The sequence below is a fragment of the Rhea pennata genome, chromosome 4 (genome assembly GCF_028389875.1).
Source record: "Rhea pennata isolate bPtePen1 chromosome 4, bPtePen1.pri, whole genome shotgun sequence".
Taxonomy (NCBI): domain Eukaryota; kingdom Metazoa; phylum Chordata; class Aves; order Rheiformes; family Rheidae; genus Rhea; species Rhea pennata.
Genome location: NC_084666.1, coordinates 49014993 through 49040330, shown reverse-complemented (window position 1 = coordinate 49040330; position 25338 = coordinate 49014993). Strand labels below are relative to the sequence as shown.

The 25338-nt window shown below is 37.0% G+C and overlaps 1 protein-coding gene across 1 annotated transcript in view; it reads left to right on the top strand.

The window, feature by feature from the left end:
• ARHGAP10 (Rho GTPase activating protein 10) overlaps positions 1-25338 on the top strand; it is a 149135-nt gene that overhangs the window by 45769 nt on the left and 78028 nt on the right. Inside the window, exons 4-10 of the mRNA XM_062573879.1 lie at positions 8809-8880; positions 11641-11742; positions 13545-13655; positions 15550-15654; positions 21970-22099; positions 23378-23484; positions 24813-24907. Of these exons, the coding sequence (XP_062429863.1) occupies positions 8809-8880; positions 11641-11742; positions 13545-13655; positions 15550-15654; positions 21970-22099; positions 23378-23484; positions 24813-24907 (722 nt within the window). The remainder of the gene's footprint in view (positions 1-8808; positions 8881-11640; positions 11743-13544; positions 13656-15549; positions 15655-21969; positions 22100-23377; positions 23485-24812; positions 24908-25338) is intronic.

The following is a 25338-nucleotide window of genomic DNA, read 5'->3' as shown; positions in this document are numbered from 1 at the left end:
TGATGAAAAAGAGATCAGGTAGGAACCTGGGTTCTATTTTCCTACATGATGCAAAATCAGATCCATCAGGGATCTCAGCTGAAAGGTCCTCTCAGTTGAACAGCTATTTTTCAGGGACTTTTGCAACCAGAATGTTGTTTTTTCATTTTTCCTTTGGTTTGTTTGTCTAGACCAGGTCTCCGCACTGACTTTTAAGAATGTCATGTGGGTCAGCAAGTAAGGCTTCGCAGAGGAGATCGAATACTATGCTGATCTCAGAAAGGAAATTAGATGTTGTTCTTGACAAACCCATTGTAGCTTCTAATCTGTTCTGGTGTGCACCAGGACTTTTGAGTACCAGGTTTGGGATGTCTGTTTTGTAACTTTCTCAGTTTGTAGCTCACTCTCTTATGTGCACTTTTCCCATCCTCTGTGACCTTGCTCCATCTCCCTTTGGTCTGCTTTGCTGAGTTCTTCAACTACTCTAAAGCAAAGCCCCTTCTGACGTAACTGCATCTAATTCTTCAGCTGTGTAACATACGAATATATCTAATTATTTTCAATAAATTCCTACTCTTTTAAACATCCCATTTTTGTCCCCCTTTGGTAATTTGTTATAATTAACAGAAATTTTTCCTTTACGAAGACTATCAACGTCTCTTGTCTTAGAGTCAGCTGCTTTTTTTTTTAAACTCTCCTTCCAGTTAAATAATGGATTTTTATTTTCCTTTCTGTTTCTCTTCTGAAATATCTATAAATCTCCCTTTTCAAGTTGCTTTCTATGCCTGTTACTGAATAAGGCATATTTGCACCTTAGCCTGTCAAACTCCATGCCTGAATGCTCATGTTTGTCCCTTTTATGCTATCACCGTTCACTTTTTATAGGATTTCTGATGCAATTCTGTTCACCTTAATATATTTTCTGTCACTTCTCCAAGGTAAAATAGTTCACTGTTTTACTTTAATATAATCTCTTTTATTTTCCACTATGTTTTTGGCATATTTTTATTCCTTCTGATATTTTCGTAGGAATGATTCTGCCTTTCTACCTTCTGATTCTTTGAGGTAAACTTCTCTTTTTTTAAAAAAAATAAAATCTGTTTTTACTATAGTTCTTTTTCCTTTCCTTTTCTTAAAACTATTTATAGTCCTTTCCTCTCAAAAGTACTTTTGCATTCTTAGCTGGTTCCAGCTGTTTGTCAGAATCAAATTTAAAACACCTTCTCTACAACATGCAATTTATGAAGGAAAAATTAATCCCAGAGTGTATCAGGAACATGAGAAACTATGTTTCTGTATGTCTTTTTTTTTTAAAGAAATACCTCAACAAAGTCTCTATTTTCTTCTTTCCTCCATGTATTAAACAAAACAAAACAAAAACTGTGTTTTCCCCAGGTGTAGTTCTCCATTTTAATGGCAGTTGTTAAATTTCAAAATCATACACTCAAAAGATTTAAGACAGAATTAAAATCTCTGCAAAGTTGATCAGCTTGCTTATGCTTATCTCTTATGATGAATTATTTAAGTACATGAGTATTTATCTCACAAGTTAAGTACTTGCTCAACACAGTGTTTATGAATAGCTTATCTTTACCTTTTGTTTAGTAACTCTCAGTGTTTAACTTACACTACTTCTGCTCTGCTGTGAAGACAGAATTATTAATTTCCTTGAACTTTTCTTTGGTGCTCATCATGACTCATAAATCTTAATGTGTCTTCACAGCACTCTTAAGTCTATGTGAGGGAGCAATTACTTTACTCACTGATTTAGTTAAAAAGTATCCTTTAGTTTTGGATGCCTAGTGTAAGATGCGTGAGATATGCTTAATAAGAGTTCACAGCATTACATAGTCCTTTCTATGTTCATAGCCACTGCTCCTATTAAGTCTGCTGACAGCACAGAGTGCTGTGAACAAGCCAAGTGCTAGAGAATGGAAAATACATGGTCAGGGACCACTTCTGAGAAATGTGGTTGCCAGCAACCTATTGAACATCTCAGATACAGATAGAAGCACAGATAAAACTCGTTTTTTCACAACCAGCATTTGATTATCTTGAACACAGGACCCAGATCCTTCTGTCCCTTCCTGCAAATTGTCCCATTTGATCAAACATTTTCCTGTTTTAGAAACAAGCAGAACAACTGCTGCCACTTCTCATGGCCCAGCCTTCATTTACCCTCTGCATGGCATGAAGCGGGATGGCACTTACATGATCATGGGAATAGGCACACATATGCTGAATTAACGCTGCCTTAGGCAAATCTCACCATTTTAGTGATTTCTGGTGTTGAATATTTGTTTGTTTGTGATGTCTCTACATTAATCTGTAAAATAGAAACAAATATTGTCTGTACAGTAGAAGGAATTATAAAAGTAGTGAGGGTGTATTCCTCCCTGCAAACGTCTGTCTTAATATGACTGAAATGGTCCATTTTGAGTGGCTAACTCTTAGATAATTTTGTAATCTCACATGCAGTGACATAATTCACTAGAGAATTTTGATTCTGTCATTTTACCAATAGGAAGTGTTTAGAATTTGCATTGTAAAATTGTCATCAGTTCAGATCTTGCTGGTTGTTAATAACACCACTGTTTCTTGTGGAGGAGATGACTCTGACAATAATTGAGTAGTTCATTCTTGGCTAAACACTGAAGCTGTTGTTTGCCATTCAATTCCTTGCCTTTCAGCGGCATCTTTTTGTTCCACAATGAGCTTTGTCGTTAACAGGGAAAATGAATATTATACTATTTCCTTTCCTGAGTAGCCTTTTCACTTTATCAGCATCTTTATACGGTCATGTATTTTGAAGTGTGAACTGAAAGTGATTCTCCCATCTTCTGAGAACCAAAGCAGTTTTCTCATACGTTACATTGTTTAGCTCTTGCATAATAGATTTGCTAAGAGAAGCTCTTTCTTTGGAAGAGTTATACACAGCTCTCCTCCACTTCAGATGGGGATAAGTTTATTTGTTGCAGTCTCTGAAACTCTTTCTATTCAACGCTTTTCCTATGTGCTTTGTTTATGACTTCTGTAGTGTGTTCCTCTTTATAGTGAAAAGTATTTCATAGAGGTAAACTTATTCAAAACCCAAGACTCTTGAATAGCTGGCTCATATCCTTTTTATAAATAAATTCCATCATTTTAAAAAAGAGAAATGAACGAGTAGAGTGATATTCAGTAGAAATTATCATCTGTGTTGTCTCCTTGTTATATCAGTTTAACTTTGTGCGGCCAGCAGTTTCATTGTAAATAAAATGAATGCAAGCGTTCTTTTGGAGCAGAGCACAGAGTAGCCTGTAGATCATGGGAGACAATTTTATCTGTCCTTTGGATCAGTCATAAACTTCTAGTGCATGGAAGATAAGCTTTGGCTAGGGGGCGACCCAGTAGTACTGCCAGTGTTTCATCAGTAGGCCAAGGCTGCTTCTGTTAAGAAAGCTAGAGAGCGCAAAGGGAAAGCTGCCTGCATTGCAGCCTGTTGGGCTGTAGTTAGTCTAGGAAATTCCACATGGGGCAATTTTAGAAAGTTGTCTTCTTATTAAACCACATGAATTGTTTTCTTAAACATCTGTGAGGAAGGTGATTTGGTTTTAGCGGTACCTTGAGTGTTTCAGAAACATACTAAAAAGATTGTATCCAAGAATAGTTTTCTCTCTAATTCTTTGCTATCAGGTGAGTTCCTCCAGAACAAATGAACCAAAGGAGGAGATGTCACTTTTTATAGTTTCTACACACATGTGAAGATATCCAAGTATTAGAATGGTATGAGCTACCCTTAAAAATCCTTTAGTCTTTAGACTCTTGTTCTTTTAAAAAAATAAAATAATAAAAAAAACCCTAAAAAAAAAAAAAAAAAAAGACCCTGTCTGTAGCTGATAGTTTCATTTAGCTTGTAAGATTATAAAGCTCCAGGGAATGCTTTAGAACAGTGAGAAAATCCAGAGTGTTTTACGGGGTGAAATCTTATATATGAAAACAAAATAAAGGATACTTTTGGGTGTTACTTGCACTGACTGCAGTCATCAGTACTGCAGTTAAATGCAAAACTAGTTCTGTAAGGTGGTTAGAGAGACATGCTGCTATTTCTGCTGGGTATAGTGGCAGGAGGATTGGATGTGCAACTAACTTGGAGCATGTTCTTTTAACTGTAAGATGAAATCATATTTCTGTAGGAGAAGAAAGAACAGAGGATAAGATTTTGCAGGAAAGCTGTTGCAAATAGTGTCTGGCTTCCTTGGTAGTGGAACTGTATATGCGAAGTTACAAAATACAAAGTTTCAGGCATAGACCTGACATTACTTCAAGGAAGTTTCATTAATAAACTAAGATGTGAAGTGGTAAAGCTTTTTGGAGGGACGCACAGTTTTTAATTTTTCCCCATAAATCTTAGAGATATCAGAATTGCCTTTTGTTATATGCTGAATACTGCAATAACTTAGGAAAAATTACAGAAGAGCTATATCCTCTGTAAGCAAATGTGCAGCTTTAGGTAAGCAAATTTCTTATAAAGTAATTTTCTTTATTTAGCAGCAGTTACCTACTTTGTTACTGAATCACTATTAGCTATGTCTTCCTTTGTGCAGTCCCTATTACACTGAGAAGGGCAAAACTTCCTTCCCAGATACAGGTTCATTGACACTTGCTCTGTTTCACAGGCTCTGCCCTATTAACCGTAAACCTCTTCCTTTGCTCTGTCAAGGAAGAGAAGTAGTCCTGCCTGTCTAAATAAATAAATCGTCCCAGACAGCTCACTGGGAAACTTGAAACTGTCTTACTATTTAGCTCATAATCTGCATTTCAACTTCTGTGAAGAGAGTTTGGAATTCAGTACTCCTGTGTCAGTGTATAGGCTATGGAAAGTTATATTTTTTTATAACTTCCTCCCCACACACACACTCCCAAGTAAGCCTTTCTTGTATGATTGGGTACTTAGCTTTAGAATGGAGCAGAGTCAGTTAGTATACATATTTATCTTACCACCAGGTTTTATTGATGAGCAACGTGTAGCCTTTCCAGTTCTTTCCTGTTGGGAGGCCACTGCTGTATTTGTTTGATTAGCAAAACAAATTTTGCTTAACTTTAGATTGATCTAACTTTTGTAGCCATAGAGGCCAGACAGAGGTTCTGGGATGACTCTTACGGGTTGATACTTTTTTACAACCCAAACAAGCAGTCTTCTCCCTTTTACAAGAGAGCCTGGTTGTGCCTGCCAAGGGAGCAGGAGCTGGTTGATGCTGCATTGCTTAGACAGGCTGCTCCTGTCTGCCGCAGGAGCGTGAGAAAGCACAAGGAACATTGCGTGCTGGTGGCTGGCGCTGTCTGTCAGGTTACAATGTGGAGGAGGTGGCGTTTAGAGAAGCAGTTTCTCTCTAAACAGCCATACTCCCATCATCTCTGAGAGAAGAAAAAGTGACAGACTAAATGTCATCTTGTGGACTAGTGCTGACTCCTAAGTTACTTGTTGGTAGTTGACTTGACTGATGTAGCCAACAGTGTAATAGAAGTGTACTTGCTAATAGATTAAGTCTATGCCTTTGTGGACAGTTCATGGAAAAAGCTGATTTGATCTCCTTATCTGCAACCTGTTATTTGTTGCTTTTGAAAAATATGGAGCTGGAAGAGCAAGGGTTATCATTGTTCTGTGAAATCTCTCTGCCTGAGCAGATGGAATTCTACAAAGGCAGCTGGAATTGGGAGGTTTGCCCAAAGCAGAGAGCTTGCTTTTAGATGTTTTTGGAAATGTTGGATACAGCAATCATCTGAGATGATCCTAGTGATGGTGATTTTTTTTCTGCTATCTACAGGCTTACAATAAAATTAAATTAATTTTTTGACCTTTCCGTAGATCTAAGAAATAGAGTAAGAACAGCATAAGCACAGTTTCAAGGCACATATGCCTATTGGGTTAAACATTTTTGAAAGCATTCTTGAGACTGAGATTTATAAAGATGGATTAAGATAGTGTTACCTGAGACATGACCTCTTCAGATTGATTTACTTATGACTAACGCCATAGTTTGCCTGCTGGTGTTTAAAGTTAAAGATTCCTTTCAGGCAGGTTGGGATAGCTCAGGGATGTAAAGAAGAGAGCACATCTTTTTTTGTGTGACCTTTAAGTAGACATTCCTGTCATCATGATCTGCCAGGAGTAGAGGAGTAGGAAGATGAAAACTAACTCAAGAGTCAAAAGAGAAGTTGAAAGCAGATGAATGTTTAATTTTATATTAATGAATATTCAACTTAAATGCCTCAAATATCTTTTCTTGGAAATGTTACAGTTTATCATAGCCATACCTCTTTAAGGAAGGTATGAGTAATAATGACAAATACCTTCAAAAGACTCTAGCTAATTGTCCTGTGCCAGGAGAATTTCATTTTTTTGTCCACCGATCTGTTGTCCACAGTTTAAAAAAGCAGTATCTGTTGCTTTGAGTTCCCAGCTTATATATTGACTAAACAAACAATGAAAAATAGCATAAGTAATGTTTTTATTTTATAAATAAATAAATAATGTTTCTGTATCTTTTTTGACTAGTATTGAATTCTAAGTACTGTAATACAAATCGCTTCCTATTTATTTAATGTTGTGCGTATTAAAATTTTGAATTTTGTTTTCATTTCTGCCAGTCAGAAGTGCAGCTGTTTGATCATTAAACTTTCCAGTCAAATCCTAGTTAATGGATTCTGTTTACAGATATGAACATTTATTTCAGTGAGGAAGAAATGTTCCTCCACTGTTTTGTATGTAGGACTCGAGTGAAGCTCATGAGATTGATCAAGGAGCTCCAAAACTCATTTCACTAAGAAAGACTTAAGTACACTGTTGTTTATCACAGACAGAGAAAGCGAAGGGGATGACAACTGATAAATATCTGTATGATAGGCAAAAATTCTGCTGTTCTGAAGAGGCATCTGTTGCAAAAGCTTGTTGAAAGATAGATAAAATGAGAAGTAGAGCTTTTGGGGAGGAAAGGAGGCTTGTTTTTATTTTAACGACAGAATTACTGGCATATCATACCAAAGGCTACAGTGAGATCTTTGGCTGTCTTTGAGAAACCATCTCATTTTGATTTAAAGATTATTTGCTTCTTCAAACGAATTCCTTTAGTGGTTCCTATGATTAATGCTACACAGGAGTGTAGCAGACCAGGTAATTTGTAGCCAGCCCTTCAGGTTTATAAACCACAGCCCTTTCTGCATTTTTTTTTCACTTTTTATTGCATCATATTCCTATTTTTTCTTTGACTTGGACTTCATGTTCAGCGTATGTCCGTTGCCTGTTGACCTTTCCTTTGAATGTTTTCCTTCTGAATGATTCTACTCAGCACAGTTCTGTTAGTCTGGGCTACGTCCTCCCCAGGCTATAGCTATCAGCATCCTTTCTAAGCTTTGCTCTGAGGAGACCTCATAGCTTTTCCTGTGCTTTGTCTGTATAGAAGAAGCTGGCAGAAACAATTTAAATGTCCTAAATTTTTCCAGTGCAGGAGGATTGTTCTGCCATTTCTGGGAGAGTTTTCCACTCTCATTTGTGAGAATCCTTGCAGTCAGCAAAGTGAGATTCTTCAGTCTGCAGGTGCTGCTTCTGTGTTGTACAGCTGCCTGTGACACAGAAGTGTCAGGCTTCCTTTCTCCCCCTGTGAGGGGTGTACTTGAGGTTACTTCAAAAGGTTTTGTCAGAATTAGGAAATAAACGCACAAAGAAATTTTTGAGCCACAAAAACAAATGCTCTGAACTTAAGTATCTGTTCTACATAGGACTGTGCATAACATTAGTTTGGCCAAGACTTGCCAGCTATTTGGCTTTCAAACTAGAGGTATGGGTTAGCGTGCTGCCTGGGCTGTTTAAAAATCTGAGCTGCTCCAGTTACTGTGAATTGGCAGCATGACTCCCGCAGTAATCCCTGCATGGCTTGGAGGGTGAGGGGGCACAGGCAGCGCTATCCAGAGTTGCAGTGTGCCAGATCTCTAATGCAACCCTCTTGTGTTTTATGATAAGAGCTTTTCAGAAGTATTCCAGAAGACTGGTTTAAGCCTGCAATGTTTTATATGAAACATTTCAAACTTGGAAGGAAAAAAAACCCCTGAAATTTCAAACATCTTCTAAATTCTAATTCTCACTTGCACTGAAACCAAACCTAGCTCCACTTTACCTCCCGTGCAACTTCATGAGGACTTGAAGTCCTGTTTGACCAGATCTAAATACGATTTTTAAACTTTACGATGGCATACTGTTTTCTTTTTGTTTCTTTCTCTTCAGTAGGGCTGTGGTACTGCTCCAGTAAGTGCACTGACAGATGCTCTAAAATAGACTGATTAAAGTTTACCTAGAGAACTATACCTCCTGTTTCTTAACTTTGCACATCTTGGTTTTATAACTTAGATTAGTTTAAGATTTTCTTAACATAATTAGAAGTGAGTATTTGGAAAAATGAAAATTATTATTTGTACTTTTTGATAGTCTGATGTTTCACAAAACGTTCAGTTGTGGAGATTGCTGACCTGATCTGCAGTACTGGCACACATGAAGTAGTTAGAGTTTGGCTGCAGCCTGTAAATCTCTGAAATGCCTACATTTGCTTTAGGTTTACTTTGATTTTCTTGATAGTAGAAGAAAATTAAGGGATAGAAATTTCAAAAGCACTTAATAAACTCAGAGTTGTGATTTTTATTTTATTTCATTTTTTATGTTAGGACTTAGACTTCTAACTTGCATACTTCTCCACTTTTTGTCCTAGAGCTTGCTTTCTTTTTCTTTTTATTGCTAGTACTAAAATGGCTTGTCTGACTAGCTAAAGAAACCTAACCCTTGCTCTTTTTTTTCTTTAGGCACTCAGTGTTACTGAAACTCTGATCAAACCTTTGGAACGATTTAGGAAAGAACAACTAGGAGCTGTAAAGGTTTGTCCCTCACTTGCCTTTATGAAAAGTTTATTTTAATTTCTCTACTTGGATTATATTGCAGTAATGACATGTATTTGGCAGACGCATACTGTTGTTTATATTTTATGTGCTCATGCTTTTTTTTTTTTTTTTTTTTTTTTTTCCTTTTGGAAACTTGCTTCAGAAACAAATGGAAAGTATGTTTCAAGAAGAAAAGAATGTGTCCTTTCCTTCTCTCTTCCCCCTCCTTTATCTCTTCTGTCTGGAATATTAGAACTACTGCTAACAGCCTCCTCTTATTTCTAATAGATGACCCTATCCTGCTTTATGTTTGCTTGCAGTCACAAATCAAATGTTGACAAATATTAACGACCCAAAGGAGCTCATCATACGCTTTTAACATTATTTTTTGCAGCCTGTAAAATAAAATGTGCCTTTATTTTATTATTATTTTTTTAATAAATAACTCATTCATCTGTATAAGTAGAAGAAAATAGAGATGGAGAGACCAAAGAGAGTCAGGGTTTCAGTCAAAGTAATTTTTTGGGTGCAAATTTTCACTACAATGTGTATGTTTTCAGAAACTAAAAGTGAATTTCATGTATCAGATAAAGACTTAGCTTTGGATAAATGTAATAAGGACACAAAGTCTGACCTCTCTGTACATGTTTGCCTTTCTTTCAGTGAGAGATTTAAATGCTTATAAAAAGTAAGAGTTAAGGTTAGCTATTTAACGCTGTCGTCTTTTCCAAAAACTCATACGTTTTTAAACTACCACTGTGCGCATATCACTAACAGTGATAGCTAAGATAACATTTCAGTTACAGGATAGCTAAACATTTTGACGGTAGCAGGAACAATTAAGAACTGAATTTCCCAAGCAGTTGTTAATACAGAAAATATTTTCTTCAATATTTCAGTGAATCATACAAAGTTGCAAGTGAGCCAAGTAGTCTAGATACCTTTTTTTCTCCTCCTCTTCATGTCTTCAGTGCTTTTATTTTCCATCCCTCTCAAACATGCAGTTTGTCGATTGGCAATCTGATCCCTCTGGTCAAAAGTAAATGCTTCTGCAATGAAAATAGTGAACTTCAGGTACCAGTTTTGTTTTTCCTCCTACTGATTGAAGGTAGAATTCCTTCTGATACAACACCAGAGGGAAAAGCTTTTGTGTTCTGTATTGATGGTGCAGATACATTTTCTTGCTCCATCATAAACTATGCCTTTATCAATACATCACTTTGGTCAGAGAAATGAATGTGTACACATGCAAATGATATTCATGAGAACAAGTTACTTGATTATATATCTACACTACTAGATGTGTAGAAAATTGAATTTACCTTCTAGTTTTTGAAGTTGCATAAAATATTGTAGAAGCTAGTCACAGACCAGTTTGAAAAAAGTATTTTATAGAGTGTAAAGTTCTCTGCAGAATGTTTGTCATCTTATTTCAAGCACCTGAATCAATAAAAACTTACTTTTTTTTTAAAAAAAAAAAATTCTTTTTAATCTTTTAACCTTGATGCCTTTTTTTCAGTAACCGAATCGTTATCAGGTCTTTTCCTGTGAATCATCTGCAGTGATTTAAGTCTACTTATTTGATCAGGAAGATCTACTGGTTGCTTCATATGACTGAATTATTGATTATTAAACACTTCCAGCATATTCTTCATAGATAATTGAATGCCACAGTTTATTCTAAATAGAAATTCTATGATTCCCAGATACTTACGTATTTCATTGTTTTCTGTTCTTGAACTTTCTTTACTCACTCTAGTATAACTCTTGTGGTATGAACTGGGCAGAAAAACGAAAATGTTAGTGCTATAGATAGGAATAACAAAAGGCTTTGTTTTAGTAATGTAACACTTTGCTTACTAAATAGTACTTAAAATGCAGAGCAAACCTCCCACATTGTACTGCTGCGAAATTATAACTGTTAAGAAACTGAAATAGGTGACTAAAGAGCAAAACAACTGAAAGATGGTATCTGTTTTATATGACAGGATATGTTGATCACTCGTGTGTCCTTGTAGAGAAAAAAATAACTTTTTGAAATATTCAGAATTACAAGCTGCCATGCTGTTTTTGGATGCCTCTTAGTTTTGTAGATGTATCTCAGGTGTATTATTTCTCTATTTTTTAATGGAGGTTATTCTTTATTTTAAAGAGTTTCTCCTTTTTTCATGGATGTGATGACAATCTGGTAAAAGTAACAATTCAGCACAGAGACCTTTAAATGGTTTTCAAATCAAGAAGTCTTAAGGAATACAAAGTTGTATTTACTTTTTTTTTTTTTTTTTTTTTGATATGTGAAAATGTTAATATTTATTCAAGTCATCTTTTTACCCCTTTTCTGTGAATTATTGGAAAATCTTTTTTCTTTTTTTCCTAATGAAATTGATATTTCCCCTTTAAGTCCTCCCTGAGCATCATGAAAACTACAATAAGTCCAGATGATTAATTATTTTGCACTTCAGGGGGTGGGATTTTCTTGATTCGTTTGTTTGGTTTTTTACTTAGAAGATGCAAATATTCATTTGGGTGGTAAGCGCCACCATTTTAGTGGAGTGGGATTTCAATTGAAGTCAGCCTTTAAAATACTTTTAAAAAATGGTTTAGAAAGGTACTTTTTCTTAGTTACTGGAGCTTTGATGGTTTCAACTATCTTTATTTCTGACTTAAGTACAGCTTTAAAAGAAGTAAGAAATAAGGAGTTTTTCTTAGCTTTTTAAGTGTGTTGTATAAATGAATGTTGCTTTGTTTTTTGTATAGGAGGAAAAGAAGAAGTTTGATAAAGAGACAGAGAAAAACTACAGTTTGTTAGAAAAACATTTAAATTTATCAGCTAAGAAGAAGGAGCTACAGTTACAAGAGGTACTGTGTTGCTTTTTTTTCCCTGCAAGTTATAAGCTTTTAAATCAGTAAATATATTTTACGTAAGTGCAGAAGCAGCATTCATTGAGATAAAAGAAAAAATTCTGTCAATAAGAAAATTTTGATGAGAAAATCTGTATCTGTTGAATCTGATGGTGTACCCCTACAGTTTTCTCAACATGCATATGAAGCACTGAACATTTTGTTACCTTTTCAAGTAGTTAAGGCAATCGCAAAGAGTGATTATTTATGAAAAGCTCTACATTTGTGGTGAGGCATTCCTGTATGTGTCATTTGCATTACGTTGTACATATTGACTAAGTGTCTCATGTTAATGCTTACTTAATGCTAAGAACAGCAAGACTTGTATTCCTCACACAGCTTTTTTGTGCTACCTTTTTTTTTTTTTTTTTCCTTTCTCATGTTTTGAAGATCCATTTTTTCCAAGTAAAGCTACGAAAAAGTTTGATGGTTTATAACATAAAACAAATCTGTTTTGCCTGACATCCCTTCTGTCTCTAAGGGTTTATTATAATCATCCTTATTCGTAAGAGCTTTTATTTCTGGAGCAACAGCAAATAATATGTGAGAAAACAGCAGAGAAATCTTACTGAGATTTGCTGTAGGCAAGAGTTTGTGTTTTTTGTTTTTTTTTAGAGAGATATAATGTCAGATTATTAACTCCTTTTGGCTATAAATGCCTTGTGTTATTGAACGATTGAGTTTTTTTTTTTTTTTTTTCTTTCTCCTACCAAGTAATAAACACCCATTGACATCCTTTGTAAGAGGTTGTTTATAGAACTGGTCAATTTCCTAGGAACTTGAGAACTCGGACCATTTTTGAGTTTCTCTAGCATGTTTCTTGTGTGTATTATAGTTGCAACATAGACCATGGTGTGCTTTGTGTTATCCCAAAACAGTAAACTGCCAAACAATAAAAAAAAGATACGTACAGAAACAGGTTGGCCTGGGGCTTTGCTGTATGCTTTGGTGTCCTACTAGACCGCTTCATGATCATTTTCTATGGCTACACTGCGGTACAAATATATCTTGTTATAAGCTTGGTGACAACTCAAACCATTCTTACACTCTCTGGTGTACAAGATGCATCAAAATGGCTTGTCTTTTTGAAACTGAATTTGTTATTTCATGGGCAAGAACTAAGTTTTTATCACTTAAAATATGGCTTATGCCTTTTCTTTATTGGCTATCAGTAGTGGTCTCCATTACTTAGTTCTTGGAAGTTTTAGAGTTTAGTGTGGACACATGTACCATAAATATAGCATGTATGAATGATTTAATTAGGTTAGAAATTTAAATATTTGTGCCATAATGAATGGTAGGTGAAGTATAACCGAATAGAATCGATATGTTGACATTTCATCAATGCTGAGTTAAAAAAACAGCTGCAGCTAATTAGGATGCATTTTTTTAATATTTGATATTCTGTGGGAACTTGTGAAAAGTCTAATAGGTGAATTTTTTTATTTGCTTGTTTGGATTCCTTTTTTTTTTTTTTTTTACTTATCAATCAGAGTGAGCATGGGTGTGGGGTGGATAAAATTTTCCAGTTCCTGTGCAATCCTTGCTGCAGTTTTTATGGGTATAAAGTTTACAGTACTAATGATCTTCAGCATTAGCTTTTTTTCCCCTTGATTTGATTGTAAACATGATTTCCCCCTTTTCTAGTGGAAGTTAGTGTTAGCCCCTTCTCTCTGTTCACATAAACATCTTTTCTATGTTGCTAAATCAGTCACCTGCAAAATATCTTCGGAACTTCATTAGTTACTTTCTGTGCACAGGCAGACAACCAAGTGGAGCAGAACAGAAAACACTTCTATGAGCTGTCTCTTGAATATGTGTGCAAGTTGCAAGAGATACAAGAACGGAAGAAATTTGAATGTGTGGAGCCTGTAAGTACCAATGAATTCGGTTTTTAAGAAAGTGATCTACCCTATCATACATAAGGGAGAGAGAGAAGGAATGTGAGTGGGCAAAAGACAAGGAGATAAGCCCTGATTTTTGTTTTTCTGAGGAAACGTATATAACTACATAACTTAACAGAATTTAAAGCAGTCTTGTTAGTGTGCAAATCTGTGCAAGTTCCTCACACAGACACAGTTAACCAAGCAGGTCAAATCTTACCTGGATAATTAATGTTAATCTAGATCCATTGATGTTCGTTTTCTTAGAAAACGTATGAAACCGTATGGTAAACTGCGAAAAAAATAAAATAAAATAAACTGCTTGATTTATGGTGTGAATTGGAATATAGGATTGAAAAGGATGATGGTAGGATCAATTTCTTTTTGTATTTATTTTTTAACCACTGACATGTTATTCTTGACCAATGTAGAAAATTTCTTTTTCAGTTTGATGATTGCACATTTACAGCTCTGTTACTTCAATTTATACCTACACTTCACGAAAAGATGCTTCTAGCAAAAAAATCCTAGCATCAAGGTAGTCTGAAATGTTTGGCCCTAACCAGATCTGTGTACAAATTAAGGAATTTCACTAGATTTCAGCAAAAATATACCAATATGTACCAACCAGACTTACCTCAGTCTCTGAGAAGAATTTGTTCCTAAATTTTCTGAAATGTGAGTTAGCTTTACAGCATAAACGTAACTTTATGAAAGAACAAGAGAACAGTAACTGTAATCCTGAGATAAAGGGAGGGCATATTGTAGAAAGGATTTCTATTCACTTGTGCTCTGCAGTCTGTGTTTCTGTGTTAAGTTGTCCATTTGTTCAAATACAATTATTTTAATATAATAATAACAATAATAAAATCTAATTTCCCAAATATCCTTAATCAAAGTAATTGGTCATTACAGAGTAATAAGAGCTATATATGTTAATATGGCTTATTCCTGTGTGAGAAATTGTTAAAATAAAATTCTTAATAGAGAGTAAACCGTTTAAAATATGTTAGTATTGTTTAAGTAGTGATAAATTTGTTAATTTTTAAAGTTTACTCTTAAATATTTGTATTATTTTGGATTTAGTAATTGTTCTCTAAGCCATTTGAGTCTTTTTCAGAGTCAAAGTAATGAATCTTCAAATTATGTTTTTAAAATGCATTTTTATTCTCTTTTCTGAAATCACCCTGTGGATGGGTCTAAGCTTTATATTGCTTGGTTTGTATTTGAAGTTTTCATTAGAGTAGTAAACTGAGATTATTTACTACCAAATTATTTTTCCCTTTTCTGTACTTAACATATATTTTCTAAATCTTGGTTTTTTTGATAGTCAGGTTGAAAATGGCTTATTTATAAGTTACTTCCAACTTTAGTAAATATATTCTTTGCTTTGGTGTCTTTATTAGAGATATTCTTTCCTGTGTCACGCACTTCTTTTCAACAACTTGAAGCAAACTGAAGAGGTGGCACTACTGCACTTTACCCTTTTTCCAGTGCAATGTAACTTTTTCTCTGAAGTCAAAAGGCTGAGGTCAGAAGCTTCAAAATGGATCATTTTCTGGTTTTGACAGATCAGATGTGCATACAAAAGGCAGTGATGACTAAAGTTGCTGCAAGGGGAGCTTCCTGCTCTAAAAGACTGTTTTATTCTACTGTGATGAGTAGAGGAATTCATCTCAATTCCGTCATTAGCAGGGAGGGATGTGAGCAGGACAATAGTATCTAAAAGACAGAATTATCATCATCTCCTTTTACACAAGTATTTATTTCAGATATCATTGGTATTAAACCAACTGTGAGGTTTCTGGAAATGCTAAACACAGTAATCCTGTCCTGGTGATTGGAGGTTTGCATTTTAACAGATCTTTCGTTTGTGTTTCAGGTGTTATCGTTTTTTCAGGGTTTGTTCACTTTCTATCATCAGGGATATGAACTTGCCAAAGACTTCAGTCATTACAAAATGGCCCTACAGATAAATATACAAAATGTAAGTTGAGATACTACTACTTTTACAGATTTTGGGATAAAAATATGCCCTTCGTTACTCATAGATGCAGTACTGGGATTGCCAGTAGTTTGCTGATAGTTCAGTGCTTGTTAACTCTGGGAATACAGTGCCATCTTCTGGCTAATCAAACATCACCGAACAAATCACAGTTACTTCCAGAAAGCTTTTATGTGATAATTTCTAATATTCTTTGAAAAAAACCAAATAAATAGCAAATAGCAAATAGCAAATAAAAGACTTCACTCCTCTTTCAGGGTCTTCACAGGTGAACCGAGCATCACTAGGGGTGAGTGTGAAAGAGATCAGAAACAGTGCAATCTAGGGGAATGCATATAGTGCTGAAGAATTCAGAGGACAGGTAGTGAAATGCAGAGGTCCCTAATGTTTTAGATGTGTTGTAAACTGAATGTGTGGTGGTGGTTGTTTGAGGGTCATTTTGTGATAGGCCTACCTTATCAATAACTGAAAAGAGGCAGGAACAGTGAGTAGGCTTGTCAACGTTGTATGTCAGACCTTCTCGCTTCTCTGCTAGTAGATAGCAGAATGTCATGGAAGGTGTGTTTGTGGGGGCCTTTTTTGTTTGTTTTTGTTTGGGCTTTTGTGGTCTTGAATCAGCCCTTTCAGGTGAGAACATCTCTGCTGATTATAGATGCAGAACTGTCTAAGGACACTATTGGTGATAGTGCCTATGTTGTGTTTGACAAAACGGTGTGCCCTTTCAAGGGAAGGATAACCTGAAATCAGTCGTGAGTTACCGTAGCTTCATACCAAATTGTCCAGCGTAATCTGCTTAAAACCAAGAGCAGCAAGTGAGGTGACAAGCTGAAGCAAGGGGATTGACAGGCTCAATAGTTGGATGGTCTTTTTGCTTCCTCGAGATTAGCTGAAGGATAAAAATCTCTCAGAGGATCTTCAATGTGGCAGTGGCCTTTTGGTGTATGGAGCAAACCACATACCTTATTTCAGACAAGCAATTCATGATCATGCATCTGTTCTGGAATTAAGACACAGAAATTGTTTCTAGGAAGTTACAGTCTATTTTTAGAAATGGCTTAACTCAAGCAACAGACTGTAGTAGGGGAGACAGAAGGCAGAAGAGAGGATTACAGCTGTGGTAATACACAGTGACTTGATTCGTGTGTCATAATACCATTCTTTTCATTTTCTTTCCATAGGCCTAAGTTTTAAGTTTGCTCTTGAGCTGTTACTTGACTTGGGTAGGGAAACTGAACAGTGGAGACTTCATAAGCATTTATGGTAGAAGTCAGTGTTTCTGAAGGGACTTTCAGGACAACCTTACTCCTTCTGTGTGCTTAGCTTAAGGGAATGAGAAACAAAACAGAATGGCAGTAGGTAGAGAGGAGCTGAACAAGTGATGCAAGGTGGGCAAGAAATGAAGAGTGAGAGGGAAGCTATGATGCAGTTTTGAAATGGAGGAGGAGAAGTTGGATTTCAGATTGCAAATGGAAAAGAACCATTGAAGTAGTTTGAAGAAGTCATGAGACCATTAAGAACGCAAACTAATCTCAGCATCTGCAGTTTCAATTGACTGAATGGTATTACAGTGTGCCCCAAGAAATTCAGAAGAGATTGAGCACTACAGCTGAAATTTTATGAACAGATAGGAAGGATGGCCTGGGTTTCCAAATACTCTGGAGAAAGGAGGCAAGACTTAATAACCGTATGAGGTAAGAGGAGAATTAAAGAAAATGTGTGAAAAGACCATGAGAAGAAATGACATGTTCTCTGCATTGTTGAAGATGGACAAAGAATTACAAAGGGGAAGCGAACTTGAACTTGGCTATGGCACAGCTGAGCTGCTGGCAGGATACTGGATGGACACATTAGAAATAGAAAGGTGCAAGAGTCAGTAGAGAGGAACTGTCAGGTTAAGGAGAGTGATTGCCCACGGGTACTGAGGGAGCTGGTGGATGTTGTTGCCAGGCCACTCTCCATCGTCTTTGAAAAGTCATGGAGAACTGGAGAGGTGCCTGAGGACTGGAAGAAAGCCAGTGTCACTCCAGTCTTCAGAAAGGGCAAGAAGGAAGACCCAGGCAACTATAGGCCTGTCAGCCTCACTTCTGTCCCTGGAAAGGTGATGGAACAGCTCATCCTGGATGTCATCTCCAGGCATATGGAGGAAAAGAAGGTGATCAGGAGTAGCCAGCATGGATTCACCAAGAGGAAATCCTGCTTAACCAATCTGCTAGCCTTCTCTGATGGAATGATTGGCTGGGGAGATGAGGGGAGAGCAGTGGACGTTGTGTACCTGGACTTCAGCAAGGCTTTGGACACCATCTCCCGTAACATCTTCCTAGACAAGCTCAGGAAGTGTGGGCTAGATGAGTGGACAGTGAGGTGGATTGAGAACTGGCTGAAAGGCAGAGCTCAGAGGGTCGTTGTCAGTGGTGTGGAGTCCAATTGGAAGCCTGTGGCTAGTGGCATCCCCCAGGGCTCAGTACTGGGTCCCATCCTGTTCAACTTCTTCATCAATGACCTGGATGAGGGGGCAGAGTGCCTCCTCAGCAAGTTTGCTGATGATACCAAGCTGGGAGGAGCGGCTGATAGACCTGAGGTCTGTGCTGCCATTCAGAGAGACCTGGACACGCTGGAGAGCTGGGCGGAGAGGAACCTCCTGAGGTTCCACAAGGGCAAGTGCAGAGTCCTGCACCTAGGGAGAAATAACCCTAGGCACCAGTAAAGGCTGGAGGCTGACCTGCTGGAGAGCAGCTCTGCAGAGAAGGACCTGGGAGTGCTGGTGGATGACAAGTTGACCACGAGCCAACAATGTGCCCTTGTGGCCAAAAAGGCCAGGTCTCCTGGGGTGCACTGGGAAGAGTGTTGCCAGCAGGTCAAGGGAGGTGATCCTGCCCCTCTACTCAGCCCTGGTGAGGCCTCATCTCGAGTCCTGTGTCCAGTTCTGGGCTCCCCAGTACAAGAGAGACATGGAGCTACTGGAGAGTCCAGTGTAGGGCTATGAGGATGATCAGAGGGCTGGAGCAGCTGCCCTATGAGGAACGGCTGCGAGAGCTGGGCCTGTTCAGCCTGGGGAAGAGAAGACTGAGGGGGGATCTCATCAATGTGTACAAGTACCTGAAGTGAGGGTGTCAAGGGGACGGGGAGAAACTCTTTTCAGTTGTCCCATGGGACAGGACAAGAGGCAGTGGGCAGAAATTGAAGCACAGGAAGTTCTGCCTGACCGTGAGGGGGAATTTCTTCCCTGTGGGAGTGACGGAGCACTGGCACAGGTTTCCCAGAGAGGTGGTGGAGTCTCCTTCTCTGGAGGTCTTCAAGGCCCGCCTGGCTGCAACCCTGTCTAACATGCTGTGGGTGACCCTGCATGAGCAGGGAGGTTGGACTAGATGATCTCCAGAGGTCCCTTCCAACCTTACTGATTCTATGATTGTATGATTTGCAAGTTGCCAGCATAGCTGTATTCATTTGTAGTCATTCCTTTGAATTCGATTAAAAGGACTAATTGCACTCGAATTTGTGTAAGAGGAGCTTATCAAGCAGACTTTGATTTCTTGTCTATACTGGAAACTTTGCCCCTGAAATTTTCTTACTTTTTTACATGTTTGGAGGCAACAAGATGGAGAGACTTCTGAATGCCAGTTTCTTTCAAACAGATCTAAACTTAATAGTACCCACAATATAGGTGGCTGTGCTTTTTGCACTAGTGTTACAGTTTCTCAGAAAAAGCTAAATTATTGGTAATGCACTGATGATGTGAAACTTTAAGAAAGCTTATAAAAAAGAAAAAAAAAAAGTTCCCTACCTTGCTTACTGTCCCAAAAGAAAAATGCCTATTTGTAGTCTTCCATGAATGCACATGTTGACCTATAACAGCCACTCCAAAAGCTTTCAGCTCCAATGTCTCCTGCCTTTTCTGTGTTAGTGTTGGGTTACTCAGGCCTGTCACATCCATTATCTTCCTGTCCTCTCTGTCTTTCTTTTCGTTCAGGTTCTCTTTATAGTAAGAATTACACTCCTGATTTCCTCTCCACTGTCCTCTTCCCTTCCCCCTCAAAAATATAGAAAAATAGAAAACTCAAGCTCCAGTATATCTGAAAACAATCTGATTCTCTTGTCAAAATCCTGCATCTCCAGCTAGATTTGCCCCCCCCCCCCACACACACACACTTTCCCTCAGCCCTTGCTTGTTAAGTGTTACCTGGGCTTTTTAATCATGCTGTTTGGCTCCCAACACTATACAGAGATCCCTGCAGCTTTGACCATATTTTCTTGCATTTCAAGCAAATCTGAGCTCCTCTCAGAAGAGGAGGCACAGCCATGATGGTAGGGCAACTGTGGTAGACTCTTGGATAAGCTAGGCTTTGTCTCAGTGCAAAAGGAGGTAAGAAAATGGTGAAGCAACATCCCTTTCCTGCCAGTTAGCCAGCCACTCTAGATAGAGGTGCAAAATCACCACTGACCTGAGGTGTTGTTCTTGATCCCACTTGCCTCATGTATTCAGGGCTCTTGAGTAAACTCAGTGTTTTCTGTGTGGCTGTCAGATGGGAGGAGACTTTGAAGGCGTGATGATGAAAGACAGACTAGGCAAAGGAAGTGGGTTGAGAGGTAGCATCTGGATTTTTTTTGAGGTTTCTGGAGCCTACAGTGTTCCCCCCACCTTTCCCAGAATTCCTTTCACATACCTGTGTTTGGACATGCTGCACAGCTAATACAAACAAAGGTCCCAGCATTCTCATTTGAAAGCATCTAAGCCAGGAGTGATCAGCAATCAGACTGGAAGGTTTAGGTGTTAGCAGTCTGTCTCTAGCAATTTTAGTATTTATCCTGGGTGCCAAGTATAATTTTTAATGCAGCTCTTCTAGGGAGTTATGAAAAGGAGCTTTGAAAATAGTTTGCAGCCTTGGAAATCAGTTTATGTAGGAGATCTAACTCCTAAATTTGGGAGCAGATGCGACCTGAGATTGAGAAGATTGATGTGGGAGGGTTGAGAGCAGTTGTTTTGCCTGAGGTTAAGAAGGCGAAGAATATCATCAGCTTTCCTGTCTAAAACATATGGGAATGGGCTACTCTGACCAGCTTGCTTGGATTGTGTTTGTGCTCATGAATAAACTCCTTCCAAGCATAAATCTGGAATTTCCATGTACAGATGGCTAGCCAGGCACATACTGTTAGCTGTCTGTGTACAAGAATGGATACGTGTTTATGTTCACGATATATTTGTCTGTGTGCGCAACTGCATGCTTTTCCTGAAAAAATTGAACTGAGGCACCATTTACAGAAGCTGGTCCATTTTCAGAAAAATGAAGATGCTTTTAGAAAGTGTTAAGATGTACAAGCATGCAATTAGAAGTACATACTTTCCTCAAAATACTTGTACCAACTAGGGGAACTACCAACCTGGAATTTTAATGTATCTTTTCAGTTTGTGCAGTTTGGGTAAGAAGATATGTGGAAAAAAATAGCCATTAACATTTTTTTTATTAGCTTGTTGGCTAACTGCCAGTGTTTTTCAAACCAGAGAGTTTCTTATTTGAGGTGTGAATGGTTCTTGTTATCTATTTTTTATTTTAGTCCCTTTGTATAGCATATAGACAGATACTTTCTGATTGTTCTTACTAATATTCTAATAAATATTTTTCTTGCTACTACTGCTGCTTACAAACTTCAAGGACTGAGTGGCATCCAGGAATAATAATCAACTGGACTTTGATGCTTCTTTTTTCTTTAAATGCACACACTTTTATATATATATATATATATATATATATATATATATATATATATATATATACATACACATACTTCTGCATTTGTGTAACCAAAGTATTTGGCATATGAAGTCTCAACGTGCATAAATTGTTGATGACCTTTCTGTCACATTTTTCTTAATAAAAATAGAAAATCTTTGCTTTTCTGATGAACAGTAAGAATCTCACAAATTAAACCAAGGTCTATAGGAACATCTATAGTAATATTTTTCTTAGGAAACTGGAATATTCAAATCCAAACTCATTTTTGAATTAACTATTTTCTTTCTTCTTTCTGGACAGGCCAACACATTGTTTTAGAAATCTACTCTGACCCTCTTTGTATGCTTTTCACAGTTAGAGTAGCTAATTTCTAAAATACACTTTAATTTTGAAGAACATTAGAAAACTTGAAGACCAAAAATGTATGGAAATTTTGTGCTGGCCATCCTAAAATGATCCTAACCATGTTCTAATTTCATAAATAATTCTTTTTATAACGCCTATCTGCCAGGAAGGGTCAGCTTCTCTTCCACATCCTCTGCTAACAGGCTTTGCCATCTTTTTTTAGACAAGAAATCGTTTTGAAGGAACAAGGTCGGAGGTAGAGGAGCTGATGAACAAGATCAGAAGGAATCCTCAGGAACATAAAAGAGTAAATCACTTCACAATGGAAGGATATCTTTATGTACAGGAAAAAAGTAAGATGCATTTTTGTATTCTGGTGGTGTCCATAGTGTGCATGCAGGGAAGTCATATTTCTACAGGTAGCATGAAGATGGAAGGAACGTACAGTTTATTAAACAGTTGTCTGAACAAATATTTGAACTCTCTAAGGGCAGCATTACCTTAGTTTGTAAAAAGAGTATGGTACTAAAAGGGTGACAGCTCTAAGCAAAAGTAAATAAGTTCAAGAAAGTATTATTTAATTGAAGGATGTATTTAATATTACTTTTAATAATGTCCTAATGACCTCCCCTAGAGTTGTCAAATGCTTGTTGTCAAACAGCAACACTAGCTGTCAAACTAGTCTCTAAAAATTGGGTTAGTTTAGTGTGTCATTTCCTTAATTCAGTGATGTGCTTTCATTACTTGCTTAAGATTATAGGGTCAGATAAACGAGGCTGTAGGCAGTGTCAAAAATCTTGCTGTGAAGATGTATGTCACACAAATCGTATCACATCAATACTGCAAACAATTACAAATTCTTCTCATTATATTAGAAAGGCCAAATAAGATACAGAGCTCTTATCTCTCAAAAAATGACTGTAGACTCAACTTCTTTTGTTATTTATAACAACCATTTTACATAAATCATGTTTCTTAAATGTATGCCCTTATCAAAGGTTTATTTGCTTATTCTGATGATAGATTTTACTTTATGATGCTTGATTATTGTACAATTGACTATTGTGCTGTGTAGGTAAGGAGTTCTGTAAAACGTCTTGTGAATGTTTTTGATGGGATCAACTATTGTTGCACTTTTCAGAAATAAGTTTTGAAAGAACTAGCAGTGGCAATAAGAAATTTTTCAGTGAGCTCAGTTCACTGTTCTTGCACGTGCAATCATCTGAACTTTAAAATCAGCTGAAATGATTCAAAGAGGAGTCAGGTTTACCTGAAATGGAGAGCAACTAAAGCAAGTGGAGCAGTGAGACCATTCCTCATAGGAGCAGTGAAATCTCTGTCAGTTTAAGCCACTCATGAAGGGTTCCCAGATGCTCTGTAACACAGAGCTCTTTCCATTTGATTTTAAGCATGAATGTGAAACATTGCTTATATCAGTTTTTAGAATAATTAGACAAAGGTTAACATTTTACTTTGTATAATGTTCGTAAATTATATCTTTATTTCAAATATTGCATTCTTAGGAATTTTGGGAATTAAATGAGACTCAAAGTGTCTTTTTGGAAAGTAAGTGAAGGAAATGCACAAAATGGCAATAGTACGTGTTAGTTAATACTTCCATTTTTTTATAGGGCCTGCTCCCTTTGGCTCTAGTTGGGTGAAGCATTATTGCACGTATAGGAAAGAGACAAAGAAATTCACGATGATCCCATTTGAACACAGGTCAGGAGGGAAAGTTGTAAGTATATTTTTATATTCTGCTCTTATGCATGCCATACATCTAAACGAGAGGATGTATCAGATAAGATACATCAAATTTCTTCCCATTATCTACCCCTTTCTTCTTTGTTCGTGCAGTTCAGTCTGCCATCTAAGGACGTTAATTTAAAGTGATGGAACAGGTTAACAGAAAAGAATTCTGCAGACTTTTCAGTTGCTTTCTTTGAGAAGACCAGAGAACATCTGGTAGCCAGCATACACTTTTTCACCATTTAGAATCTAATTTATCCATGAGGTGTTTAACTTGTTAAAGTATAAATCAAGAAAATATAACAAATTTAGAAGTTTCTTTCTTATCCTCGCTAGTCAGATTTTTGTTCCAAGACTGGTAGATGTAAGTGCTATAAGAGGTACTGGAAAAGAGGATTTTAAGAGGAATATAATTTAAACTGAAAACTGAATATAATTTCTGATATCTTCAATGCCATCTAAATATTCAAGATTTAACACTCTGGTCATTGAATGCTTTTAATTCCAGTTGAAATAATTGGGATTTTTAATTCCAGTTGAAATAATTGGGAGTTGTGGGCATTTGGCACCTTCAAAGATGGAGCACTGGTGGATGCATTAATATGGATGAAATGCATTTTGTTGCAAGGAAAAAAAGATATCCAAAGCTGGAAATTATGCTTGAGACAATATTCTTGTAAAGGCAGCACCTTGACCTATCTTCAAATTTGGTTAGAACATTACATTGTTGCGATTTTGTCTGGGTATTATATCCCATTAGTGGAAGTAGAAGGGAGATGGCTTTCATCATTTTGAGGGCTGCATGTGTATGTATGTATGTATTTAATTTACAAATATATTGAATTTGGAAAAGTCTTTTAAAAGCTTTAGAGAACATGCCATACTGAAAATTAGTGGCGTGATTAAGGAATTAAGCATTTCCATACTTTTATGAATTTTGTCTCCTAATTTACTCTAATTGTAATAAGCCATTTTAGGTAATATGGTATCTATGTACACGTTTGGCATTCTGAAACACTATTGTGAAGTCATTTCTTCTGTATTAGATGATCTCCCATTTTGAAACCCACAGTGTAATTTCCCCTTTAGTGAAAACCTGTGTCTGGAGATGTTGCATAAGACCAAAACTAATTAAAATGCACAATTAATTCGGACTGATACTGCTCATGCAACTATGAGTGAATTCTATTACCTGTGTGAGTTTTTAGCATAGCTTTTGCCATTATTTTAATGTAGAGTTATCTTACTCAGTTTGTATTACTGGCTTACTGAAGCTTTCAATTAGTGTTTCAAACATAAAAACTTTTCTTTTTGCAGGGTGATGAGGAACTCTTCATCCTTACATACTGTACCAAAAGAAATATAGACACTATAGACAGGCGATTCTGTTTTGACATAGAAGCTTCAGACAGGTAAACTGGTGAAATGCACTAGAAAGGACCCTGAATAAGTATTGCTAGAGCTTTGCTGCTGTGTTTGTGTTTAGTTTGTTGGGCTTTGTTACCCCTTTTTAGGGGCTTGGGAGGGCGGCATAGGGTGGGGCTTTTCCATAGTGTCTTTAAGTCTGCCAATGTGAAGTAGTCACCTGAGGAGTAGCCAAACACAGTCATGGCTCACTGGGTTTTACATCAGTTATGTGTAGTAGAAGCAGTGAGGATCTGCACTGAAATGTACACATTGACTGAATTGTCACAGAGAAGAAAAGCATAAAAGAAATACATAGTAGAGGTTTTAGATGTTGTGGTTTTAGAGATAATATTATGAATGACTGTTACCATAGTGAGGAAATGTGTCTTTCTTTGACATGAAGTACCTATAGATATAGTGGAAGACTACAGTCACA